General features: G+C 39.4%; 1 protein-coding gene across 1 annotated transcript in view; it reads left to right on the top strand.

Moving 5' to 3' along the window:
* NEB (nebulin) overlaps window positions 1-20735 on the top strand; it is a 97756-nt gene that overhangs the window by 46137 nt on the left and 30884 nt on the right. The window contains exons 75-107 of the mRNA XM_063401043.1: window positions 749-1060; window positions 1185-1289; window positions 1524-1628; window positions 2156-2260; window positions 3137-3244; window positions 3332-3445; window positions 4271-4468; window positions 5056-5160; window positions 5596-5700; window positions 5780-5884; window positions 6361-6468; window positions 7125-7238; window positions 7680-7877; window positions 8684-8788; window positions 9088-9192; window positions 9449-9556; window positions 9829-9936; window positions 10273-10380; window positions 10962-11066; window positions 11155-11259; window positions 11437-11535; window positions 11720-11830; window positions 11973-12077; window positions 12323-12427; window positions 12698-12802; window positions 13882-13986; window positions 14274-14378; window positions 14842-14946; window positions 15156-15260; window positions 16676-16780; window positions 18957-19061; window positions 19162-19269; window positions 20546-20650. Coding sequence (XP_063257113.1) covers window positions 749-1060; window positions 1185-1289; window positions 1524-1628; window positions 2156-2260; window positions 3137-3244; window positions 3332-3445; window positions 4271-4468; window positions 5056-5160; window positions 5596-5700; window positions 5780-5884; window positions 6361-6468; window positions 7125-7238; window positions 7680-7877; window positions 8684-8788; window positions 9088-9192; window positions 9449-9556; window positions 9829-9936; window positions 10273-10380; window positions 10962-11066; window positions 11155-11259; window positions 11437-11535; window positions 11720-11830; window positions 11973-12077; window positions 12323-12427; window positions 12698-12802; window positions 13882-13986; window positions 14274-14378; window positions 14842-14946; window positions 15156-15260; window positions 16676-16780; window positions 18957-19061; window positions 19162-19269; window positions 20546-20650 — 3894 coding nt within the window. The remainder of the gene's footprint in view (window positions 1-748; window positions 1061-1184; window positions 1290-1523; window positions 1629-2155; window positions 2261-3136; window positions 3245-3331; window positions 3446-4270; window positions 4469-5055; window positions 5161-5595; window positions 5701-5779; window positions 5885-6360; window positions 6469-7124; window positions 7239-7679; window positions 7878-8683; window positions 8789-9087; window positions 9193-9448; window positions 9557-9828; window positions 9937-10272; window positions 10381-10961; window positions 11067-11154; window positions 11260-11436; window positions 11536-11719; window positions 11831-11972; window positions 12078-12322; window positions 12428-12697; window positions 12803-13881; window positions 13987-14273; window positions 14379-14841; window positions 14947-15155; window positions 15261-16675; window positions 16781-18956; window positions 19062-19161; window positions 19270-20545; window positions 20651-20735) is intronic.

The raw sequence follows: 20735 nt of genomic DNA, 5'->3' as shown, positions 1-20735 counted from the left end.
AATGAATTCTGCTGTCCTCCAAACAATTCAGCCATCTTTGTGATTATGGGGTTTGGAGATATCAGTGCTGAAGGTCAGATTCCTTCCACATTCACTCTCCAGAAACAGTCCTTTCAAATCAACTGAGCTGCACTTCCGTATTTTATAATTGTTAAATAATTGAAGTGATGCTATGATTATCACATATATGGCTCTAATTTTACTTTTTGGCCTATCAAAACCTGTAGGCCAGTATACACTTTACATTTTAAACATTTGCATAACGGGTCTTGAAATTATTACTTGACTCTTATTTGGAATGAACATTATGTCAAAACAGTGTGATGTAAATACTGTAAATAAGCTGTAAATCATAATACTGTAATACTGTAAATACAGTATTTAATACTGCAAATCATCTCTTCAGACAGTCTCAAATAATTTGTTGCCAAAATGAGATTAAATGTGCCTGTTAGAAAACATTTTCTAGCAAGTCTTTCCTCTTGTGTTAACAATACCTTTTACTGAAAATTGGGAGTATATTAAACTAGAAAATGCTACATTTTGAACTGGAAGGCCTGTACAAAGTAATATTATTGTTTGTGACCAGATTTTTATCTGGTCATATACTGAAAACCTAAGGCTGCATTTAACAACTCCCTGTCTCATCTTCCCTTTGCGCTGACAAACCTGAACCTGTTCCCAGGTTAAAACCAGGGCAGGTACAGCCCGTGCTGATTTTCTCTGTGTTTGTCCCCTCTCCCACCAGCTGAAGTACAAAGCTGAGTATGTCAAGCAGAGAGGTCACTACGTGGGAGTTGCCAAGATGAGGGATGACCCCAAGCTGGTGTGGTACGAGCACGCGGGCGAGATCCAGAACGACAGGCTGTACAAATCCGACTACAACAAAACCAAGTCCAAAATCCACATGCCTTCGGATGCCATGGCAGTTGTGGCAGCCAAGGAGTGCCAGAACTTGGTCAGCGACGTTGAGTATCGCCAGTACCTGCACCAGTGGACCTGCCACCCCGACCAGAACGACGTGATCCACGCACGGCAGGCCTACGACCTGCAGAGTGATGTGAGTGGAGGGGCAGCCCCACCAGGGCCTTTCCTCATGGTCTGGCCTAAGGATGTTGTCCACAGCTCACAATCCATCCTGAGTTCAGTAATCTCTGTCCTTTTGCATTGTCTTTCTGATTTAGAACGTCTACAAAGCTGATCTGGAGTGGCTTCGTGGCTGTGGGTGGATCCCTCTCGATTCAGTGGAGCACAAGAAAGTTAAGAATGCACAAGAACTGATAAACAAGGTAAGAGAAAATATTTCAGCAGTTCCACAATTAGCACTTCTTTTAATGTCTTTTAATGTCTTTTTTAATGTCTTTTTTAATGTCTTTTTTAATGTCTTTTAATGTCTTTTAATGTCTTTTAATGTCTTTTAATGTCTTTTAATGTCTTTTAATGTCTTTTAATGTCTTTTAATGTCTTTTAATGTCTTTTAAAACACTTCACAGTGTTTAAGACATTAATTCACCTCTTTGCAGAGAGCATACACAAAAGAAGCCCTGGAGAACTTTTCCAAGTACACCAGCGTGGTTGACACTCCTGAGATCACTTTGGCAAGGATGAACGCTGTCAATCAGAGTGATGTATGTACCTTTTCTTTAAATAAAAACTCATGTAGAAGAATTAGGAGATGATTTAATTGCTTTTGCTAACTATACTAGTTTCAGCCTTATATATTTGTGTGGGCACCTCATTAATAACAGGCTTTCCTGGAGTAAACAAGTTTAGTAAGGAGTGATATGAATGAACAACACAACATCGCTGTCCAAATAATTTAACATTTTCCTGTAACAGAATATGGTGTGTTCCTGACTTAGAGTTTGCATAGATTTTTCTTAACAGTATTTGAAAACTGAGTCGTGTTCTTGATGAACAGTTCATGGAGTTCCTGGTCTTGCTAAATTGTATTTGCTGAGCAGCATCTCAAATTTTTCAAGAATACCATGTGGATTTTGAGGTGACCCAGTAAAATTTGCCTGTGTATTACAATGGTTCGAATGTCCTACACAACATTATCAAGAGAAAATTAATGTCTACTACTAATAGATGGACTAATGGGAATAATGCATTTATCTTGTAGAATTAACACTGTGTTTGTTTTCTTTTGTAGCTAAAATACAAAGAAACATTTAACCAGGAGAAAGGCCAGTACATCGGGTCTGATGATACTCCTGCTCTGCACCACGCCAAAGACATGTCCTTGCTCCACAGCGAGGTGAGAGCCCATAAATATCAACCTTCAAAAGCAACAGAATGTGGGGTGGATTGAGGAGCTCTTCCACACTCAGTAGGGGCACTGGGAAGGTTGTTTAATCCCTTTTTTCTTCAGCTTTCAATTTGGATCATTGGAATCAGGATGATTCCATTTTCAGGATGATTTTTTTCCTTGTTGAAGTGATCTTGAAGGGCATCTGAGTGGTGCTTCGAAGTCATAATAGTGTGACAAAACCAACTATAATTCCATCCAATAATATCTTCTGAGCCTACTGATAAATTTCACGTTTACTTTTTTAATAAGAAATGAAAACTGTAGATTATTTATGTTATTAAGCACTTACTTTTGAGTAGTCTCACTGATTTTAATGAGAAACCTCTATTTTTTTAAAATATAAGTAATTACTCATTCATATGAGTAGGCACTTGGTGATTTAATCTGAAGGTGAATATATTTAATATTTAACAAATTAATATTAGGAAAGTGCCATTGAACTAATGTTTCTTTAATAAGCACCAATATTTCTTGAAGATTTTTCACAATTTTGATCATTATAAAATTATCAATCTCAATTCTATACTGCACTTTTAAACCAGAGTTCATATCTATATTTTGGATATTTTTATTACTCTTCTGGTGTAAATATAATAAATAAAGCAGAAATCAGCCGAAATTTGTGCTCAGGTATCTTCCTGAGTGAACACTTGTCCTGTTTGCCTTATACTGAATGACTGTTCAAAATGAACATTCTCCATTTAATTTATTGGGAACCACTCTGTAAAAATATTCTGTATTCCATGTCATATCCCATGTGGGCATAAATGGGAAATATAATGGATTTTTTCATCCAGATCTGTCTGTGCTTTGTTTGTCTAGAAACATTACAAGAAGGCCTGGGAGCTGAGCAAGCCCATTGGATACACTCTGGATGAGAAATACGTTCCACTTGTGGGAGCCAAACATGCAAACCACATCAACAGCGAGGTCAGCAGGGATTTCCCATTCTTTCCCTTTTCCCCCCCAAAATGTTGTTAGAATGAACGTTAAAATTTCCATGTGAATATTTTTCAGCTTAAATATAAAGAGATATATGAGAAGCTGAAAGGGCATTATCTGGCTGGGAAGGATATTGGTGATTTCCCCAGTGTCATTCACTCCCTGGAATTCCAGAAAATGAGGAGCGCGGTAAGGAATGAACGAGTCTGGAACATTTTCCATTTGCTTTATTTCACCATTTATTTCACTGATGAAATTCACTGTTTCATTACTTAAACATAAATAATGCAAAGCTTAATGGAATCACAGGACCATTAAGGTTGGAAAATGCTTCCAAGATCAAGTCCAACCTTAACATAAATCCACAATAATATCAGTAAAAATTATTTCAACATGATTATGTTTCCTGAATGCTTATTTTATATGTGGGTTGAATAATTGAATTTAAAATTACTTAGGAGATTGAGACAGGATTGGTTTAGCTATTCCAAACACTACAGTAAGGAAAACCCATTTTTCTGCTTCAGTCTAAGGATCTGAGCAGTAAAAAATACCACGTGGGATTCATTTGCTTCACAAATAAAAATGTAGATTTTGAGTTGAAATAGGAATTTAGGAACTGGAAAAGTAAATGCACATTTGGTGTGTTGCTGTTGTCAGCACTGCAATGCAATGTGTCATGCAGGGCATAAAATCAGTGTAATCCCAAATATTCTATTTTTAATTAGATGAAAACCATGTGTGGAACATGAGTTTTTTAATCCTGAAGACTTGCTAGTTTTCTCATCAGGTGCAAGTGAAAGTAATTGTTTTCCTTCCAGAACTTTGCCAAAATAAAAGGTGAAAAGGTGATAATCCAAGTTAAGATTTCTATCCTGTTGAATCCCACGGGAGGTTAGCTAAATCCAGGAAACACATCTCAGATTATGCTTTCACCTTTTAGTCCAAAATCCAAAGTTATACAGAAAATCACACTTATTTCCTCTCACCTTTTCCCCAATCTTTGCTTTTCAGCTGGCCTACAGAAAGAATTATGAAGACACCAAGAAAAATGTCCACATTCCAACTGACATGATGAACCACGTCCTGGCCAAGAAGTGCCAGTACATCCTCAGCGACCTGGAATACCGCACGTACTTCCACCAGTGGAATTGTTCACCTGAGGAAAACGATGTTATTCACGCCAGGAAAGCCCAGGAGATTCTCAGTGATGTATGTTTATCATTTACTTGGAGCCATAAAACAGGCTGGGGTGGAAGGGACCCATCCAGGTCATCCAGTCCAACTCCTGGCCCTGCACAGGACACACCAAAAATCCCACCAGGAGCCTGAGGGCATTGTCCAAACCCTTCTAAACCTCTGTGAACTTACTGAACCCATTTGTTTGACATTACACCAGCCTTTGCCATCATTTTCCCCAAGTATCTTCCATAATATTTAAATATGAAATTATTAACTGTGGCTATAGATGCTAAATACCAATCACTGCAGTGATCCTTATCTATTGTAATTGGGAATGCTGGAATTAGCACAGGGGACAGGACAGCATCCGGAATCCTTCTGGATCCAGTGTGTCTGGAAAAGAATTCCTCTTGTTTGTTGGGGTTGTATCAGCCCACAGCTGAGAGAATGGTGCTCATGTTCTGCAGTCAGTGGTGTCTCAGCTTGGGCCAAGCAACCTTCCCAATAAAATCTGAGGGTGTGTTAATTGCCTGGCTTAATAGGATGCAGAATTCCTTGGTTTAATTAGCAGAGGGCACATTTCTTCCTAACCTGATGTTCTGTTCACTCCTGTGTAGGCTGTGTATAAAGATGACTTAAATTGGCTGAAGGGACTTGGCTGTTATGTCTGGGATACTCCACAAATCCTACAGGCTAAGAAATCCTATGACCTGCAGAGCCAGGTAAATTTTTCTTAAATAAATAAATATTTATGTGTTTTTTCTTCCATTTATTGTTGCATTAATTTATGATTCACTGGGGTTGACATGCCCTAGTCCAGAGCAGAATGAATTCCTGCCACATCAGAAATATTTTGGTTAAACTGTGAAACTGCAGTCTTGGAGTTGCTTTTCTAGAGACATCACTTGTGTTATTGGAGGGGGAGAAAACTTTGGAGAATGTAAAGACAGCTGTGGTTTTTAATTTCATTATTCCTTAGTTGATACTGGCTATATATTAAGTATTTCTATTTTATGGCCTGTCACTTTCAGAGTTGATCCTAACTGAGCTATAATATTTGATTTCAGCTGTCCAGATGTGATTTTAAAGGAAGCTGGCAGGGGATTTCCAGGTCATTTTCAGCACTAACGAGTGTTTTGTTGGTTTTGTGTCCTTAGATAAAATACACCTCTGCAGGGAAGGAGAACTTCCAGAACTTCAGTGTGGTTACAGACACCCCTGTCTACGTGACTGCTCTGCAAAGTGCTGCCAACGCCAGTGAGGTGAATCCCCACCTTTTCTGCTCAGGATTGTCCTTCTGAGCATTGGAACAAATCCCTAAACCCAGCTTTCATCTTCCAGGTGAAATATAAGGAGGAATTCCAAAAAACTAAGGACAAGTACACCACCGTGACCGACACAGTGGATTCAGAAAGAGTTCAGAGTTTGAAGCATCTCTATAGTGATGTATGTATTTAAACAGTTTTTTTTTCTCTCAAGGGCCTTTAATGAGGGATTTTTGTTTTATGTTGTTTGTTCACTCTGTTTGAGGATAAATATCCAAACCAGGAGCTTCTCAAAGCCAGTGCTGGCCCTCTGCACTACTTGAGTTTGGGGGAGATGATGTATTTCAGACAAAGGCCATATTTTCCAACTGTAATGCCAGTCTTGGCAAATACCTGGACTAATAAATGGATTCCCTGAATAAAATGACACCTGAACAAAATTAAAACTTTGCATGAGAACAGACATGAATAATTAGAAAGGATTTTTATCACCTTTTACATGCACTTGATATTAAGTGTCACTTAATATCTTCTTTATGATACTTTACTATGTGGTGTCTAAACAAAAGCAAAAGGGCTTTTGAATTCTACTGGTTGTTGGTAATTATTTACAAGAAATAATTTTTCCACTCACACAAACTTTCTGTTTGCCCCCAGAATCTCTACAAGAAGGCCTGGGATAAAGTGAAGGCCACCAGCTATGCACTGCCCTCGGATGCTGTAGCCTTGGCACGTGCCAAAGAACTCAAGCACAATGCAAGCATTGTAAGTGAATTAAATTCTTCATTTTTTAAAATCAGATCATCAAGTCTAACAATTAAATCCTCCATGCCTTGCTTCCACTATAGATAGAAATATTTTTTAAACTTTAACTTACCTTCCCTTTTTAATTGAGATAAAATATGTATCTGTAGATAATGATTTTTCTCTGACGGTCATTTGGGTAACTGTCCTTTGTGGCTTCTTGTCATGGAAAAAGGAATCAGTTTTTATAGTAATCCAAACTGAAATTGTTAACGTTTTTCTAGTCTAAGTTTCTTGAGCATCCAGGGCAGAAAAACAGCAAAAATCTTCAAATGATGCTTACTAAGTATAGGAAACATCTTATGCTTCAATGAAGTCAGAATTAAGAGAGACCACGCCTCAGACCTCTTAAAATGAAACAACTGGAACAATAAATAAGTGTCTTATTCTACATCTATTTATTTTTAAATCCTCTAGTCAGCAGTTGTTTTACAACCTGATGGTTATGATGTGCTTTCTTTGCCCTTTGAGACAAAACAGAAAACTAAACTCCTGCTTTAAAGCCTTTCTCTACTTGTTGGACTCAACTTTTTGCTTAACGATGATGAATTTTGTTCCAAAACCACAACTGATTCAGTGGAGTCAGATTACTGTTGCATTTCTTTGCTTGTGCTCAGGTCAAATACCGGGAGGAATATGACAAATTCAAAGCCCTGTACACCCTCCCCAGAGGTGTTGAGGATGATCCCAATACAGAAAGGTGCCTCAGAGTTGGAAAGCTCAACATCGATGTAAGTGTTGGTTCTGGATGTGTGTTTTCCTCATAAAGCCATGCTTGTCTCAGCAGCAGCCACTCAAAGAATCCACATGCCTTGATCCAGACATCCCATTTGACAGTGGGCAGCATTTGCTAAATTCCAGAATGCAACCATAAATTTAAATTTTAACTCAATTACTGCATTGCCTGCATGGCCAAACCTTTAGTTTAATATGGGTAAAATAATCATCTGCCTCGTTTTAACTCATCAGCACAGTGAAAATTGAACAAATCACATTTTACCTCCCTTGCTGAGGTTCTGCAAACTACTTTTTGAGCAGGCCAGGTGTAAATTTTAGTCACAGGCAAAGTGATCCCTCTCCCAATGACATCTCACAAAAAGAGGAGTGGTCTCCTCCAAAATTATCAACAATTTATGCCTCAGTTTTATTAAAACATTTCTTTAACTCCGCAGCGTCTGTACAAAGAAGCCTATGAGAAGACCAAAGCCAAGGTGCACATTGTCCCAGACATGGTGGACATCATCTCGGCCAAGGACGCCCAGAAGAAGATCAGCGAGGTCGACTACCGCACGCGGCTCCACGAGTGGATCTGCCTGCCAGACCTGCAGGTCAACACCCACGTGCGGAGAGTCACCGACCAAGTCAGTGATGTAAGTCCCCAAATCCTTGATCCTGGCTCACTTTTGAGAGCATTCCTTCATTTGTGCTCCATTGGAGGAAATGATTTAGCAAAAATGTCGCTGGAGCGCTCCGAAGCTGCCGCTTGACTTCATTTTGTGACAATAAAATAAATGGCAATAATGGCAATAAATGGGTCATTGAGATGGGGCTTAGTTGAACAGAATCAGAAAATCCCAGAATGGTTTGGGTTGGAAAGGACCTGAAAGCTCATCCAGTTCCACTCCCTGCCATGGGACACCTTCCACTATCCCAGGTTGCTCCAAGACCTATCCAACCTGGCTTTGGACACTTCCAGGGACAGTGAGTCCACAACCTCTGTGCAACAAATTCAATTATTTCAGTGTTAATAGTGTAGGTCATAACATTACAGTCCTACCCTGTCTGTAAATTGTCCTTTATTTGGTTGCATGAGGTGTGGAAACTTTGGAAGTCTGAGAAAATCCTGGCTGGGCAAAGCTTCTACACACTTGCCTTGAGCAGGCCAGCCCAGGAGTAGGTTCTGGCAGTAAATCAGTGCCCAGTAGGATGTGCAGGTAGTTTGTTTTGTTTTTTTTAATCATTGGATTTTTTAATTTATTGCTCAAATTGAAGCAAATCGAAAAAAAAAAAAATTTAAATTTCCAAAGGAATTGTTTTGGTTTTATCAAACAACAAAAAATATCAAAGTAGTAGAAACTTTCTTTGCCATCATTTGACAGTTGTGTTATGGAGTGATTTAGAAATAAGGGATTGGATCCTGATGGAATTCTTACAGGTTCCTTCTCTGCTTCCTTAGGTGATCTACAAGGATGATCTGAACTGGCTGAAGGGCATTGGCTGCTTTGTCTGGGACACTCCTGAGATCCTCCATGCCAAGCAAGCCTACGACCTTCGCAGTGATGTGAGTGGATAACTCTGGGTTTGCTTCTCAGTCTTCTTTTTCACTCCACTGTAGCTTTATTCCACTCCAGGTGTAGTCTGGAAAATGTTTTTTATCCTGTTTGATTGAAGGATTCGTTAAATAACAAGCCCTAGTTCCAATATATTTTCTGTTTCAATGCTGGTTCATTAATAAAATAGTTCAGTGATGAAATAAGTAGTAAGTATAGTAAATATGATAATACAGTAAATTAAATTAACAAGCAAATAAATTTAAATTAACTAGCATTAGTAATTGGAGCTCTTGCTTTCTCTCTGCAGATTAAGTACAAATCTAAGGCTGAAAAAATGAAGAAGGACTTCACTGTGGTCACAGACACTCCTGTCTATGTCCAGAATGTGCTCAGTGCCTTGAATTTAAGTGAGGTAAGTGTTTCTCTCACTTTCCAGCCAATATTCCAAATTCTGTTTCCTCACCAGCTTTAGAAATGAGAATTTTAATATGTTTTTAATAATTTAATTTGAATCATTGTTGGTTATCTACACCTCATTGTAGACACTAAAATCATGCATTGCCTGAAGCCAAAAAACTTTTATCCAGTTTTTTAGGAACAATTCCCATTGTATGCAAACAAAACATACAGTGAGAGAATGTGACAATTACGATTTTTCTCTTTCCCAGGCTGTCTATCGTGGTGATTACAGGCAGAATGTCAAAGGCAAGATGATCCCTACTGATAAAACAGTGGATTTGGAGCGGGCGTATAACGCAAACAAAATACAGAGTGAGGTAAGTACAAAGCTTTGGGCTCCACAGAGTTTGTGATGCTGAAAGACCAAATAGTCTGGTTGTAGCTTTTCAGGTGAAGCTGCATGTCACTGCTCTGAAATGAAAGTGGGAAAATACCCTCATTTCAGCTATAAAAATGCATTTTAACGCATTTTTCTCCCAGACGTGGGGAAATCTTTTCCCAGTTGTGATATGGAGTTTTTGGAGACTGAGGGATTTCCCCCTCAGATATTGCTGGCAGCTGTACAGACTCTTTCTCTCCCCTCTTGCAGAATCTGTACCGCTGGGCTGGTGTGAATGCTCTGCCCACTGGATACAGCCTTCCCACGGACACCCCCAACTTCCAGCACGCCAAACACGTCCAGCACATCAGCAGCGATGTAAGCCAGGGCCTGAATCCTTCTGCACCCTGGGAGGGCTCAGCAGGCCCACAGAGGGGACTCTCAGCTCGGGCCTTTGCTATCAAAATATGAATTTCCTCAGCGTTATGCAAATACCTTATTGGATGCAAGAAAAGTTTATTGTATTATTGATTTTGGGCCGTGTGATAAAGGGAGAAATAATTATGATGCGTGGTGTATTTAACTCTGATACAGCTGCAGCTCACTTGTTTATCTCTAAAAATCTCTTTATACAGCATAAATTGCTGTCAGAGCTGCAGTGCAGCCAGAATCGTAATCTAATTTAGTTTCTGTGTGGTTTTGTGTTTCTTATAGCTGAAATATAAAGAAGCCTATGAGCACATGAAAGCCAAGGGCTACACTCTGGGACCTAAAGATGTTGGCTTTGAAAATGTGAGGAAAGTCAATCAAGTCATTAATGAGGTACAGTAAATATATGTATTTGCTTTCAGTTGTATTTGCAGTGCCCAAAATATGCATAATGACAGTACCTTGACTGGCAAGTTGTAGGATCCCTCTTCTTTGAGGCTTTTAAGAAAAAAAATTATTTAGAGAAGTATCCATCAAGAATGGTGATGGATCATTGATCTAGGCTGAAAATGTTACTATAATATAAAATTGCATCCTAATTTTCTTAGCTGTGATTAAAGTTGAGTAGAAATTATGGTATCTGTATAAAATTGGATTGCAGTAGTTTTAGGTTTTATATATATTTACTCACTTTTTTGATCACTGGCATGAAAATTAAATATATGTATATTTAAATTAAATATATGTATATATGTTTATAATGTATTATATTATGGTTTATGTTTTTATATAAATGTATGCTTTTAGGATTAGAGTCTGAGATTTGCAGAATTTGTTGAAAACTATTAACGGAAAATCTTTGCCTGGGTAGAAAATAGTAATTTGTGTAAGAAGTGCTTACGCTGTGCTGAATTTCTTTGCCATTTCGAGGCTCTAAGCTGTGCTCAAATGCAGAATGTTGTCTCTTGTGACAGAGGCTGTACAGGGCAACGTACCACAAGAACAAGGACAAGATCCACACCACGCCCGACACGCCCGAGATCCGCCAAGTCAGAGCCACCCAGGAGGCCGTCAGCGATGTAGGTGCCTCCCAACAGAACAGCTCAAGAAACTGAGATTGTTCCCTGAGCACACACGTGAAATGCTGCCTTGTTCCTTGCTTTTCAGCTGATCTACAAGTCGGATTTCTTCAAGATGCAAGGCCACCTGATCTCGCTGCCCTACACCCCTCACGTGCTGCACTGTCGCTACGTTGGGGACATCACCAGTGATGTAAGCACTGCTGCCCAAACCTGCTGTGAGCTCCAAAACCTCTCTGCTGGGAGTGGGGCTGGGTTCCTCTCACTTCCTTTCTGTTCTGTCACCAGAAAATGCTCCCTGGCTGTGTTTGAGGGGCTGATCATTGAAATGATCCCGAATGTCGACTGTTGATTTTCCTTTCTCTCGTAGAATAAATACAAAGAGGACCTGAGGTGGCTGAAGGGCTTGGGCTGCTTCCTGTATGACACTCCAGACATGGTCCGTGCCCGCGAGCTCCGCAAGCTCTGGGTAAGGCTTTTCCCTGGGAACTGGGTGTGACAGCAGCAGATTTATTTCTGTGTGTGCAGGAAGTGAAACACAAACGTGAGCAAAGAACGAGAGAATTTCATGCTGGCTAGCCAATTTGTTGTTTCAAAGCACGGTTGGGTTGCACTGTAAAATTTCCTTTATTAAAAATGCTTTTCCTTTCCAGTCTAATTATATTTACACAAATACTGCCAAGAAACTGTGGCCTAAATTCAAGGTGGTGTTGGACACTCCTGGATACAGAGCAGTGCAGGAACTAAAAACCCATCTGAGTGAGGTAAATTCTGGTATTTCTGCTGTAATTCACCCCTCCCTGTGCTTTTTACTGCAATAGATGCAATGTGATAATTGCAAAGCTGTGATTGTGCAGCTTCTAAATAATAACAGAGGAAATAATTCCTGGACCTGTCTTTTTCCAGCTGGTTTACAGAGCTGCAGGCAATGAGCTGAAGACCAAATACACTTCCATCCTTGATACACCTGACCTCATAAGAGCCAAGACAGGACAGAAAATCCAGAGCCAGGTGAAAAAAATGTGCTGATATAAAAATCAATCAGGGGATTGATTAATATTCTTAATATTAATTAATTAATATTCTTCTTACTATATTTTTCAAGTACAGCAAAAGCTTTCCAGGCCATTTTGAATGTAGAATTCCTAGAAACTGGTGGTTATGTTTATATTGTGAATTTACAGCTGTTTTTCAGAGACATGAAGTAGAATTTAGTGGAAGTGTGGGGTTTTTTGATTATTTTCTTCTTGCTGCAGTATTTGTACGTGGAACTTGCCACAAAGGAGAGACCCCACCATCATGCTGATGGTCAGACTCAAGCCTTTACACATGCCAGGAATGTCAAGGACATGATCAGTGAGGTAAAATCCTGTTTTCTAATTTGCTGCCGCTCTGCTGAACTCTTTAGAAGTTTTATTTCTAATTTTAGTGGTATTTTCAAGGCTCAAATCTGTTTAGCCTTCATTTATTTTTCTCTTATACTTAAGTTCCACATTTCCTTTGTAAATTCTGGTAAAATAAAACATTCTAAAAACATGTTTCAGGATTTCATAAGAAAAGCTTTTTGTTGCAGATTGGCAAATGCTTCTAAAATTGCAATGATGACTCTTCCCTTTGGCTGTCCCTCTTAGAAAAAGTACAAAACGCAGTACGAGAAGATGAAGGACAAATACACGCCTGTCCCTGACACCCCGGTGCTGCTCAGAGCCAAGAGAGCCTACCTGAACGCCAGCGACGTGAGTACTCCAGGAGCCCCCACTGCTGCTTCTCCTGGCATTCTCCAGGAAAAGAACAGCAAAAAGATCAGTGGGGAGCAAACACGCAAAGCACAGAATATCCCAGTGTCCCCCATCAAGAAGTCCCCTTATTTGCTCATCCATTTCCATTTGAAATTATAAAGTTTTGATTCGATTCCACTGTGATGCCTTTTTTCTTTTCCAATTATTGTAATTCGTTTTTATTTCCCATTGCATTGAAGTGTGAAGTGCAACAAAGTAAAACCAGATTTAAAATGATTTGCTTACACATCAAGTCTCCAAACAGAGCAGACTGAAGGGAGGTGATTGATGCTGGGGCCAGGATAGAATAACTTTTATCAGCTTTTTCATCTCAGTTTTGTGTTAGAAGTAAACTGCCCTGTCACTGGGAATGTGTTCATTTTTTAATTCAGAAGTAGATTAGAGAGAAAAATTACCTGAGCTGCTGCACAGGAGGGTGTTAAGGTGAAATTGATTTTTTCAAGTGTGGAATAGTTATTTGTGATTTAAGGCAATTTAAAAATGCTCATTTGTGAGAGCCTTTTCCATATATTTCAGAACCAGCAGGATGTGAAAGAGCTGGTGCTTTGTTCCAGGGTTTATTTAGTCTTACTGCTCCAAGAGTGATTTTTAAATACTGCCAAGGATCATCCCAGCTCTTCTGCACATGGGAATTTCTCCTCTGAGAAAGTCTCTCTCCACAGACTGGGATGATTTTCCTCCTTCCTCCTAGAGCAGAACAGGGAAGAAGGGATAAGTAGATTTTTATGGCAGAAGTAGCACCTGTGCTATTCCAGAGAGCACTCCTGTGATGCAGGGGTGTTTTTTCCTCAGTCTGGAAGTGAATTGGGTGAAATTCTCTGTAATTTTCACCACAAGTCTCAGTGAAATTACAACTGATTGTAGGCAATTGCAACCTCCTAAAATTCCTCAGGGCTTACATTGGGATGTCAGACAGCAACACACCCCTGGGTATCATTCCTGAGAAGTGAGAAATGTAACTGAAACAATTCCTGGCACAGTAATCCCTTCTTTTGTGGCTTTTTTTTCCTTCCCAGCTGCGCTACAAAGAAACCTTTGAGAACACCAAGGGCAAATACCACACGGTGAAGGATGCTCTGGACATTGTCTACCACAGGAAGGTCACTGATGACATCAGCAGTGTATGTACATCATCTTCAGTCCTAATTAGTGCTTGACACTTAATTACCTACAATAGGCCATTCAGCCTTTTGTTGCATTTCAGTATGTCAAATAATTAGGAAAATATCAGCATTGTCAGTGTTGATTTCTTTCTTTCTCTGGAATATTGATTGCTGTTGATGTTACAGGTTAATCTCATTTCCACCCTTTTAGTTCTGCTGTTTCGGGAGGGAAAATAATGGAACTGTTGTGTGGTCTGGAGTGTTCTCTTCAATTGTTTTATTTAATTCTTCATTTATCTCTGTAGATCAAATATAAGGAAAATTACATGAGCCAGCTGGGAATCTGGAGATCCATCCCAGACCGGCCCGAGCACTTCCACCACCGCCTGGTCACGGATGCCATCAGTGATGTGAGTTACCCTGGAGCTTCAAGGGCTTTCCAAAAGGAACCCAAACCTTCTTCCTCAACAAAGGGGAAGAAGCTGAAATTTTTCAGTGATTTATAATTTCAGATCTGGGAACTGGCAGAATCTGATGGCTAAAATTGCAGCACATCCCCTTGCCAAATTAGCAGACAGTCTTAATTAATTGCATTTGTATTTGCTTAGATTTGTTTAGCCCTGTAACAGCCTTTAATTGTACATTTCTGTACATACACAATAACCCCTTACCTGTGCATTATTTTTAATTCACACAGGAACTCCAACAGCTAATGACAGATTATGTCTGTGAATAAACTGAGTCCATCACAAAAACAGGAGAAACTAATTTATTTTATAATGGATGTAGCTCTCTTTGCCACACCTTGTGCTGAGGTTCATTTCAGCACTGATTATCTGCTTAAAACTGAGTCTTTTTACTTCTTTTCTAAAGGTTAAGTACAAGGAAGACCTGGAATGGCTCAAAGGCACTGGCTGCTATGTGTGGGATACTCCAAGTTTTGTCCTGGCAGAGAAGAATAAAGTGCTCTACAGTGGGGTGAGTGAAACACTGAATTGTTGCTGAATGTTTTGGGACATTTGCTGTCCATTTATCACAATTTGTGGTTGGTAGAAAAGTTAAACTCACAAATGCAATAATTCCACCAATTTTTTGCCACAAGTTCTCTGTAAAATCACATTTTTATTGCCTTACCCTTTGGGTTAACGTGGGCTGGGTTCTGTGTGTTTGCTTTTCCTTGGCTCCAGTGTAAGTACAAAGAGAATTTTGAGAAGACCAAGTCCAAGTTCAAGTACGTGGCTGACTCTCCAATCAATGAACATTTCAAATATGCAACTCAGCTGATGGATGGGGTAAGTAAAGGTTTCTGTAGGCTCAGGCTTAAGTACTTGGTCTGTGAGCAAATACAAAGTTGAAGGTTGTCCTTATTATAACCAGGCTTAAAGATGCTTTAAGATCAGACTAAAGTCACGAGAGACAAGGCTGTTGTTTTTCTGAGTATTAGGACAGAACAGGTTTGCAGAGCCTAGAAAGTGAAATCCCCACCCCTGTTCATTAATTTTTCATTTTCATTTTCTCCTTTGCTGACTTAAATAATGCTGCTGGTACAGTAATCCTGAGTGTTGGTTTCCATCTCAAAAATATGTGGAGAGAATTCCAATTGCTTTCCTAAAACATTGATAAAATCTTTATAGGTTTTAGGAAGACAGAGTTTTGTCTGAAGTTGCCATGGCTCGTTTAATTTTGGTGATTTTGCCTGGAATTTTTCCACTCTACAACTCAACTTTTTCTTGTTTTCCTCCTGTAGTGCTAAAGAAACAATTGACACAACCTAATAATTAATGAACAAACACCCCTGGGTTTAAAATTCAAAGCACTCCTGGAGTTTGTAGGGTTAGTGCTCTTCAGCCCAGGACAAATTCCATGAAAAATCCAAAAAAAAAAATCAGGTTCAGGGTGATTCCCATCAGCTTAGAGTTGGAATAGCACATCAAAATCTGATGCTTTTCATTATAGAAGCAGATATTTAGGTTTATATCCTAATACTTCATTCTTTTTCACCAGCCATTGTGTTATATCCTTACCTGTCAGTAAGTTTATCACTGTATTACCTGCTCTAGGTAAGAAAAGCTGTTTCACAACAAATACCAGAATTGTTATGAAGATTGTTGAGCACTATTATTGTTCATAGAGCAAATAAGGAAAAAATTAATATCAGAAACATAAATGAGTAGAATTTTATTAATGGGAGCTCCATTTATTGAAATGAACTTGCCTAAATACCTTCTGTTATGTAAGTGATGTTTTTTAATAACATCTCATTGTGTTCTCTTTGGACTCAACTCAGGAATCCACAACACAGAGTTACTTTTGAAGTTACTTTTCATGAAGAGAATCAATCATAAAATTGCTTATTGGAGGGATGGAATAGAGACATCCTTAAACTGTAGGCCTTCCAGAGGCAATTTAGAAATGCATTTGCCATTTGGAAAATTATCTTTTAAAATTTTTTTATTATTATTATTTTTGTGGGGGAGTGTGTCTGGTTTTTTGGGGTTTTTTGTATCTTTTGGGGGGTTTTTTGGTTTGTTTTGTTTTCTTTGGTTGGTTTGTTTGAGGGGTTGTTTTTGTTTCTGGTTTTTTTATTTTTAATTGATTTTTCTCTCTTGGACATGACCTTCAACCCCAGCCTGTAAAGAGGTTATACCAGTGATTTCTCTGTATCTTAACTCTCTCTTGTGACACTGTATTGTGCTGTTCTGAGCAGAAATTATATAAAGCAGCCTATGAGAAGCTCAAAGATAGGTACAGCGTTATTGTGGATGACCCCAGGAATCTGCTGGCCAAGTGGGGCAGCACTCTGAGCAGTCAGGTACTGTGGGGCACCTGCAGCAGCCCAGCAGGGTCACACCCTGTGAAATTGTGGTGTTTCTTCACTTGGTCACTCCATCTCCATCCTGCCACCCAAAAAGGAGCCACTTTTTGTGTGAGCTGCTCTGTCCATCTGTCCTGTATGTAATTCCATTATTGTGCATCAATGGACATCAGGAATCCCAACCCTCCTGAAGCTGCTGGAGAGGTTTTTTTAAAAAATGCAGAATCAAGCATTTTCGTTTTATTACCTCTCTTTTCAAATCTTCTTACTCATTTCTAGATAAATCTACAGGGACTTTTATTTGCCTTAATCTCTAATTTACTCTCATCTCCCCACCCAAAAATTCATAATTTCCTTAATGTGAGAGCAGGAAAATGTGTTAATATTTACTCTTGGCAGTGTCAAATATTCAGATGTGAATTGTATGCACATGTGGATGAATACATACAGCACCTTGCCTAAATCTCTCCACTCTCCAAGTGCCTGGGATCTAGAGCTGTGTCGTTGTTCATGTTGTTCATGGGTCTCTCTTGTCCTTGGTTACCATTTGCATGGACAGAAAAGCTATAAATCCTTTGCCAAGACGCTCCTGCAGCACGGATGCAATGAAATTCTGAGGCCAGACATGCTGACAGCCCTCTACAACACATACCTGTGGAGCCAGGTAATCTGCAGAGCTGCTGCTCTGGGACGCCCCAGATCCCCACTGTAGCTGCTTGGACTTGGCGTTTTTACTGCTCCCTCATGGACTTCAGAGCCCAAAGCTTCCTCAGTGTGCTTGATGCTGGCTGTGGTAAAATAAACAGAATATCTGAAACAATATTTGTGGACGTCGCTCAGCTCAGGCTGAGCTTGTCCCCCTTTTCTCCTTTCAGTATAAATAACTGGTGTGTATTTCACACGTTTGTATTAAAAAGCAATTTTTCATACATTTCAGATATTGGATGTTAGCTCCTCCTGGTATTTTTCTAACCAAATTCTTGTTCTGACACCATTTCCTGGCCTGGCCACCTTTGATAAATTCCTTAATTCAGGAGGAACATGATGGATTTGCCAGGGAGATTCCAACATTTATCTCCCACTGTGCCCAGAATGGTGTCAGACACAGAACAGTTATTTCTGCTCTGAAATCACAGCTGCTGGCAGCCAGCTCACCCTGTGCAGGGGGAAAAATCATTCCTTGTATTGAGTTGGAATATAAATGATAGGCAGGAAATGCAACAGTGGAAAACAATTCTGTCAGGGGGAATTGTAATTCTTTGTTATTGCCCGTGCCAAGAGTGACATTCTTCAGTAATAAATTACTGAAGGTCTTTCGGACATTTTTGTTCCATTTTTCTGTGGATTTCTATTCTTCCACTAAAAACTCCTTGCAGGTAACTTTGAGTATGTTTGAGTTCAAAATAAGAAGTGTCTGACCTGCATGTCCCCCAGGTTCACCGTGTGTTATCATTGATTATTTGTTTATCATTTTTCATATTCTGTCTGTCGCAGTCCCATTTCAAATGCATGGTTTTGTTTTCTGATAAAGGGTAGAGCATGAAAATTTATTTTTTTAAATGTGTTCTAACCTCTTCCACCTGCCTTGAGGCTGCCTACAATGAATTCCCATTCTTGATGAACCTGTTCTCAGTGAACTCTGTGAAAAAAGGTTTAGAAACCTGAGCAGGGCAAGGTGATCTTTAATAAAACCATCACCAAGGCACAAATCCTGCTGCCAAATCCTTGGAAATATCCTGGCATTGTGATATATTTGATAATGTTTTTATCTCCTGCTGTGTGAGATGATTTGCATTTCTCTTCACTCTGATCACAGAATCATTAAGGTTGGAAAAGACCTCCAAGATCAGCAAGTCCAGGTTTCAACTGGTTATGAATATTTAAAAATGAGATATTGTCCATTATGAAATTTAAAAGTCTCTGGTCTGCAAGGATTGATTTTTTTAGCTCAGTCCTGGAGATTTTAGCTTGAAATAACCACAAAATTAATCAGACAACCAAACAGGCAGGCTCCTAGGCAAGGAAGGGGTTTGCAATTCAGCTCATGGTGCATGTTCTGCTTTCTGTGGCTCTGTGGGAGGGTTTTGCAATTTTATCCATGGATATAATCCCACCTCGGGAAGAGGTTTTGTCCTGCTCCGTGTGATTAACTTAGAGCCTTTCCCATCTCCAGATTCAGTACAAGAAGGACTATGAGAAGAAGAAAGGCAAATACACCACAGTTCTGGATACTCCAGAGTATTTACGGACCACAAAGGTCAACAAACAGATCAGTGACGTAAGTGTGGGTCCTTTGGGATGGGACAGTCACCCCCAGGGAATTCCCAGCTGCCACCAAGGATTCCAAGGAATAATCCAACCCCACTCTGTCCCTTCAGATTATTTACAAGCTGGAATACAACAAAGCCAAGCCCAAGGGCTACACCACCATCCAGGACACGCCGATGCTGCTGCACGTGCGCAAGGTCAAGGACAGGATCAGTGATGTGAGTAAATCCTCTGGGGCATCAAGGGCACACAGAATTCACTTTTTAACCTGACAGCCAAGGTTTGTAACTCCTGTGTAACACTGTCAGTGAAGATCATCACCCTCTTAGACCACATTGGCCTGTAAAACTCTATCTGCATTCAGTGCCTTTTCAAAACCAGTTTTGCAGGAAGTTTTCCATAGAATTTTCTTCTGGATCTCTTGGAACATTTTTGTTTTGCTGGAACAAACCACCCCTCAGTAGAAATAACCATGAGCTGAAAATGGTCTCTAAATCATTAATTTGGAGAGGTTTTTTCTGACTTTTCTTCCTCTAATGGCTTTTTTGTTTTATTTAAAGTTTGAATAAAATATTCATGTATTGCTGTGTTCACTAATTTCTTACATGGATACTGTGAATATGTAAGGTAAATATTCTGATACAAAATAAAGATGTTTTGATTCTGGAGCAATAGAAAAGTAAGAAGGAAGAAAGAGAAAAGAAGAGGGAGTGGATAGAATAATACAGAATTTAGGACTCCTGCTCCTGATTCCTTCTCCTGCTCTTTCTCTCTGTGCTTTGTTTTGTTGTTCCAACTGTTATGTTATCATCCATAAATGAGGATGCTGAAACTTCTGAAACTCAGAATTACTGTCAGAATAAGTAGCCTGAATCTCATCCAGATGCTCCATGGATTTCTACATAATTAGTAAATCCAGGAGGAAAAATTATAATTTTTATCGAGATACCAAAGTGAATTGTTGACAGTCAGAGATTGAAGGACATTTTTTAAGTTCCAAACTGAGTGCTGATATCCTCTGAAGGAATTTTTAGTTAGTGTAACTATCAGAAAATAAGTTTCTTCAAAGGATTTCATTTGGCCGCAAAAAACTAGAAATATTCAGAATTACTGGTCATGAATAGATTTTGTTTAATCTTAGTCTGTGCCTCGTGGTGAGTTAAAATTGCCACCTTTTCTATATAAAGTAGTGCTGGAGAGGACCCTCCTTCAGGCTGGTGCTTTATATCAAGTTGTATCAATAGAATTGATTTTTCATGGAATCTCAGAATTATTTAGGTTGGAAAATCCCTCCAAGACCATCAAATCCAATCTGTGCCCAACCCTCACCTCATCCCCAGCCCAGAACCCTCAGTGCCACCTCCAGTCATTTTCTCCTGTTAAGATTTTATCCAGACAGGAGCAATTTTAATCAAGTTTTTCATATCTGCGTGCTTTTCTTGTTGATGCTGATATGATCTTTGTAAACCTTTTTTCATCTTTGTCTCTCTGTAGCTGAAATACAAAGAAATGTATGAGAGGAGCAAATCTCGCTGCAACGTCGTGGCGGATTCCGTTCACATCAAAACTCCCAGACACGCCTACAAACTGAACAGCAACGTGAGTTCTGTCCTGAGCATGGTTTAATTTTACTCTGGAGGGTGTTGGGAACTGGCAGTGGAAGCCACAAGGAATTGTTTCCACA

Source organism: Prinia subflava, chromosome 6, assembly GCF_021018805.1.
Source record: "Prinia subflava isolate CZ2003 ecotype Zambia chromosome 6, Cam_Psub_1.2, whole genome shotgun sequence".
In the NCBI taxonomy this organism is placed as follows: Eukaryota; Metazoa; Chordata; class Aves; order Passeriformes; family Cisticolidae; genus Prinia; species Prinia subflava.
Note: the sequence above shows the minus strand (reverse complement) of the source record. Positions and strands in the feature narration are given on the sequence as shown.